Below are 6,287 nucleotides of genomic sequence, written 5' to 3' on the forward strand. Positions count from 1 at the left end.
ACTGTCAGTTGTGCTTTAAGTCAAAACAGCCTCCACATCATCAGTATTTCTGTCAGCTAGAAATTAGCTTCTCCCTGTTTTCAATTTACACTTCCTCACAAATTAAAAACAAATTAAGCCAAAGAGGATTTACTTATTTAACCGTAATTCCATAAAAGTAAAAACAACAATTCCCAAAGCAAAGTCCCTCGAAAACTTTTAAACACCTCTAAAAAAAAAACTGTTTTAGCGACTCAAAGGATTCTGGACGATTGACAAGTACAATATCAAACATAAGCGACGCTATGCTAAGTGCTCGGGCGTGTCTAAGGTGAGGGATCCTAACGGCTAATAGAGCAGGAGGGCTTTTCTCACCTCTGGCTCTCCGCAGTCGCACTCTTCTCCGTCCTCCACAAAGCCGTTGCCGCACCTCTTGCCCCCGACCAGGTCCTTCATGTCGGGCATGTTGAAGAGGCACATCCCGCCTCCCTTCTGGAAGTAGTTGTCCAGGTCCAGCTTACTGCAGCGACTGAACACCCGGGGAAATGGATGCCTATTGGGGAAAGAAATGTAAGCATTACAAAGATCCACAATGCAGAATACCATTGTGAACAGTGACCATCATGTTCCGTTTCAGAGAGTTCTTTAGAGCGGCGGCCAACCTTGGATGTCTAGGTGACCATTTTGGATCTCTGGTAGCCATTTTGGAGCTAAAAACCTGTTCATTCTTACCCGGTGGCAGCAGCCATCACGCAGCCCCCTTGTTCCGCAGTCGCCTCCAAACAGCAGCCCTCGTGGTCGTGGCTCATCCCAAAATTATGTCCGATCTCGTGGGCCATGGTGGCGGCAGCGCCGATGGGTAAATCCGAATGGTCCTGAGGGACCACATTAGCGAAAGGACTAATTTGTATGGGATTAAGCATAACAGCAAAACACCTAGTCTCAATGTAACCGTTTTAAAAAGCTTTCACTGTTCAGACTGTCTTACAATTCACTGAAACGGGCCAACAACACTACTTGTTCTACCTGGTCTACTGTCTGATGTCACTTGGTCGGTGATACACTGTTATGCAACGCTTGAGGGGAATGTAAATCTATTCAGAGTCCGACTGAACGGCAGAGAATACTAATCACTAATTTAGGGGTCGGTCTGTGTCAAAGAACTAGGATGACCTAATCCATTGAGGTCACGCCGTACATCAAGGGGCTAACTGCTTCTAACACCCCACAAAACCAAGACGTCTCCTGTGCCTTTTCTCTTCGGCTAGTGCTATCCGGGATCCTTGGGATGTCCCTACCCTAAACTCTAACCCTTAACCCCTACCCTTACCCCTAATCCTACCCTAACCTTAACCCTTAACACTTAACCCCTACCCTTACCCCTAACCCCACCCTAACCTTAACCTTAACCTTAACCCCTTACCCTTACCCTAACCCCACCCTAACCTTAAAACCCTTAACCCCTACCCTTACCCCTAACCCTACCCCTAACCCTTAACCCTTAACCCCTACCCCTACCCTACCCTAAACGCCTTAACCCTTAACCCTAACCTGAACCCCTTACCTTAACGTTTTTAAATTTAACCTGCAATGGATGATCAGAGTGGGACATCACAAGGAACCATTTTAGACTTTTCCATTCTCTTGCCAGTGCTGTTTGTGTCTAGCCACCGGGTGGTAGTGGATATATATACCTGCTGTCACGTTAGGATTATACTAGTCTCCATTACCTCTGAGAACTGAACCAGTAGAGCTCATAGAAGCTAATCAAGTGTGGAAGAAGCTATCGATTCTTTCTGGCCCACAGAAACACACAGGTATGGAAACCACACACACACACTACACACACACACACACACACACACACACACACACACCACAACACACACACACACACACACACACACCACACACACACACACACACACACACAATATATAATGTGAAGAGTCACACAGATACCACACACACGCACGCACGCACACACACAAACACACACACACACACACACACACACACACACACAACACACACACACACAATATAATGTGAAGAGTCACACACACGCACCACGACACACAAATTCTCCTCCACCTAGCCACCCCACTCACCACATTAATGCCCCGGAGTTCTCCAGACTACCACATCCCTCCAGCGGTGCCATCCCTATGGTAGTCCCTTTAAATATCACCCCACTGTCGCGGGAAATGAATAATATAACAACAACAACAAAAGTCACTTCACCTTCATTTTGTTTCAGTTCAGTATGACGTGTTCAGGCAGGGAGGGTCTGGGACGGGTGCATTAATTATAGATAGAGAACAGTCTAGAAGGATGATATCCTTGTCTGAGACCTTTCACAGAGCGCTCCAGGGGGCTGTGCAATGACGTCTCTCGGAGCTCGTTGTCATTTAAGATCCCGAAACAAATCAAAAAAGCTGCTCCTAAAATTAGAACACGAGCCCAGGTGCTATCTGGAAACTTAAACCTCCAGCGAAGAGGCCTCCAATTTACTGTTTACGGATGATGTGTGTTTTGGCAGTCAAGCTGTGAGTGTGTGTGTGTGTGTGTGTGTGGTGTGTGTGTGTGTTGTGTGTGTGTTGTGTGTGTGTGTGTGTGTGGTGGTTGTGTGGTGTGTGTGTGTGTGTGTGTGTGTGTGTGTGTGTGTGTTGTGTGTGTGATAGAATGTGGAGCGTGTGTGTGTTTGGAGATGGAATGTGTGAGATGTGTGTGTGTGTGTGTGGTGTGTGTGTTGTTTTGAGAGGAATGTGTGTGTGTGTGTGGTGTGTGTATGTGTGTGTGTTGATGTTGTGTGTGTGTGTGTGTGTGTGCTTGTGTGTGTGTTGTGTGTGTGTGTGTGGTGTGTGTGTGTGTTGTGTGTGTGTTGTGTGTTGTGTGTGTGGATGTGTGAGAGATGTGAGAGCGTGTTATGTGGTGTGTGTGGTGTGTGTGTGTGTGTGTTTGTGTGTGTTGTGTGTGTGTGTGTGTGTGTGTGTGTGTGTGTGTGTGTGGTGGTGTGTGTTTGGCAGTCAAGCTGTGCTATGTTTGTGTGTGTGTGTGTTGTGTGTGTGTTGTGTGTGTGTGGTGTGTGTGTGTGTGTGTGTGTGTGTGTGTGTGTGTGTGTGTGTGTGTGTGTGTGTGTGTGTGTGTGTGTGTGTGTGTGTGCGTGCGTGCGCGTGTGTGCTGTGTTTGGCAGTCAAGCTGTTGCTCGTGTTGTGCCTGCAGACTCACTGAGCTGTGATGTTCTAATTACACCTAACTGGCTGTGATGTTCTTAATTACAATTAACTGAGCTGTGATGTTCTAATTACAATTGGACGAGGTGTGATGTTCTAATTACAACCTATTACACCTAACTGACGTGTGATGTTCTAATTACACAACTGAGCTGTGATGTTCTAATTACACCTAATACACCTAATTACACCTAATCTGAGCTGTGATGTTCTAATTACAATTAACGTGAGCTGTGATGTTTAATTACACCTAATTACACTAACTGAGCTGTGATGTTCTAAAGTTACAATTGACCGAGATGTGTGATGTTCTAATTACACTTAACTGAGCTGTGATGTTCTAATTACACCTAACTGAGCTGTGATGTTCTAAATGTACACCTAACTGAGCTGTGATTGTCTAATTCAATTGACCGAGGTGTGATGTTTAATACACCTAATTACACCTAACTGGCTGTGATGTTCTAATTAACCTTAATTACACCTTAACTGAGCTGTGATGTTCTAATTACAATTAACTGAGCTGTGATGTTCTTAATTACACTAATTAACCTAACTGAGCTGTGATGTTTAATTACAATGACCGAGATGTGATGTTCCTAATTACACCTAACTGAGCGTGATGTTCTTAATTACAAGTGACCGAGTGTGATGTTCTAATTCACCTAATTACACCTAATTACACCTAACTGAGGCTGTGATGTTCTAATTACACCTAACTGAGCTGTGATGTTCAATTTAACAATTGACCGAGGTGTGATGTTCTAATACACCTAATTACACCTAACTGAGCTGTGTGTTCTAATTCACCACTAACTGAGCTGTGATGTTCTAATTACACTAATTACACCTAACTGACTGTGATGTTCTAATTACACCTAACTGAGCTGTGATGTTCTAATTACACCTAATTACACCTAACTGAGCTGTGATGTTCTAATTACACCAAACTGAGCCGAGATCTTTTAGTTAATAGAACCACTGTTTTAGCTAATCATTTATCAATCTAGCCAGTAATGAAGGCTGGGATTATTTTGGGGGCAACGGAAGGGGAGGGATTTACACTGCTGCTACTTGTTGTTTATTATCTATGCATAGTCACTTTACCCGACCTATATGTACAGTGCCTTGCAAAAGTATTCATCCCCCTTGGTGTTTTTCCTATTTTGTTGCATTAATTTAAATAGATTTTATTTGGATTTCATGAAATGGACATACACAAAATAGTCAAAATTGGTTAGGTGAAATTTAAAAAAATAACTTGTTTAAAAAAATTATACAAAATAAAAAACGTAAAAGTGGTGTGTATTCACCCCCTTTGCTATGAAGCCCATAAATACGATCTGGTGCAACCAATTACCTTCAGAAGTCACATAATTAGTTAAATAAAGTCCACCTGTGTGCAATCTAAGTGTCACATGAGCTGTCACATGATCTCAGTATATATACACCTGTTCTGAAAGGCCCCAGTGTCTGCAACACCACTAACCAAGCGCCACCTTGAAGACCAAGGAGCTCTCCAAACAGGTCAGGGACAAAGTTGTGGAGAAGTATAGATCAGGGTGGAGTTATAAAAAAATATCAGAAACTTTGAACATCCCACAGAGCAACATTAAATCCATTATATACAAATTGAAAGAATATTGCGCCACAACAAACGTGCCAAGAGAGGGCCGCCCACCAAAACTCACAGACCAGGCAAGGAGGGCATTAATCAGAGAGGCAACAAAGAGACCAAAGACAACCCTGAAGGAGCTGCAAAGCTCCACAGCGGAGATTGGAGTATCTGTCCATAGACCACTTTAAGCCATACACTTCACAGAGCTGGGCTTTACGGAAGAGTGACCAGAAAAAAGCCATTGCTTAAAGAAAGAAATAAGCAAACAGGTTTGGTGTTTGCCAAAAGGCATGTGGGAGACTCCCCAAACATATGGAAGAAGATACTCTGGTCAGATGAGACTAAAATGTAGTTTTTTGGCCATTAAGGAAAACGCTGTCTGGCTCAAATTCAACACCTCCCATCACCCCGAGAATACCATCCCCACAGTGAAGCATGGTGGTGGCAACATCATGCTGTGGGGATGTTTTTCATCGGCAGGGACTGGAAAACTGGTCAGAATTGAAGGAATGATGGATGGCGCTAAATACAGGGAAATTCTTGAGGGAAACCTGTTTCAGTCTTCTAGAGATTTGAGACCGGGACGGAGGTTCACCTTCCAGCAGGACAATGACCCTAAGCATACTGCTAAACCAACACTTGAGTGGTTTAAGAGGAAACATTTAAATGTCTTGGAATGGCCTAGTCAAAGCCCAGACCTCAATCCAATTAAGAATCTGCGGTATGACTTAAAGATTGCTGTACACCAGCGGAACCCATCCAACTTGAAGGAGCTGGAGCAGTTTTGCCTTGAAGAATGGGCAAAAATCCCAGTGGCTAGATGTGCCAAGCTTAGAGACTTGGGGGTGAATAGTTATGCACGCTCAAGTTTCCTGTTTTTTTCTTATTATTTTTTGTTTGTTTCACAATAAATACAAAAATGTGCATCTTCATAGTGGTAGGCATGGTGTGTAAATCAAATGATACAAACCCCCCAAAAATCCATTTTAATTCCAGGTTGTAAGGCAACAAAATAGGAAAAATGCCAAGGAGGGTGAATACTTTCGCAAGCCACTGTACAAATGACCTCGACTAACCTGTAGCCCCGCGCATAGACCTGGTAGCGGTGCCTCCTGTATATAGCCTCGTTATTCTTGTTTATTGTGTTACTTTTGATTTATTTTGTACTTTATTTTATTCACTGAATATTTTCTTAACTCTATTTTCTTAAAACTGCATTGTTGGTTAAGGGCTTGTAAATAACCATTTCACTGTAAGGTGTACAGAGCCCTGTAGAATCGAACCCCAACCACAACATAACACAACTGCCTGGCAACTGGCATCACTCACGGCAACAGGCAACACTCACGGCAACAGATATCACTTACGGCAACAGACAACACTCACGGCAACAGGCATCACTCACGGCAACAGGCAACACTCACGGCAACAGGCAACACTCACGGCAACAGGCA

At 43.7% G+C, this 6,287-nt stretch overlaps 1 protein-coding gene and 1 long non-coding RNA gene across 2 annotated transcripts in view; both read right to left on the reverse strand.

Annotated features, from left to right (window-relative positions):
* Window positions 1-354: 354 nt before the first annotated feature.
* On the reverse strand, window positions 355-1,290 carry LOC112069217 (disintegrin and metalloproteinase domain-containing protein 19; the record flags this gene model as incomplete). The annotated part of the gene is made up of 2 exons (XM_024136508.2): window positions 712-1,290; window positions 355-532 (listed from the first exon to the last, which is right to left on the reverse strand). Coding segments are annotated over exons 1-2 (369 nt in total), but the record flags the coding sequence as incomplete, so codon positions are not given.
* Window positions 1,291-2,089: 799 nt separating this feature from the next.
* LOC139024063 (uncharacterized) overlaps window positions 2,090-6,287 on the reverse strand; it is a 5,614-nt gene continuing 1,416 nt past the window's right edge. The window contains exon 3 of the long non-coding RNA XR_011475298.1: window positions 2,090-2,174. This is a non-coding gene — a long non-coding RNA (uncharacterized lncRNA). The remainder of the gene's footprint in view (window positions 2,175-6,287) is intronic.

The sequence above is a fragment of the Salvelinus sp. IW2-2015 genome, unplaced genomic scaffold, assembly GCF_002910315.2.
Source record: "Salvelinus sp. IW2-2015 unplaced genomic scaffold, ASM291031v2 Un_scaffold933, whole genome shotgun sequence".
Taxonomy (NCBI): Eukaryota; Metazoa; Chordata; class Actinopteri; order Salmoniformes; family Salmonidae; genus Salvelinus; species Salvelinus sp. IW2-2015.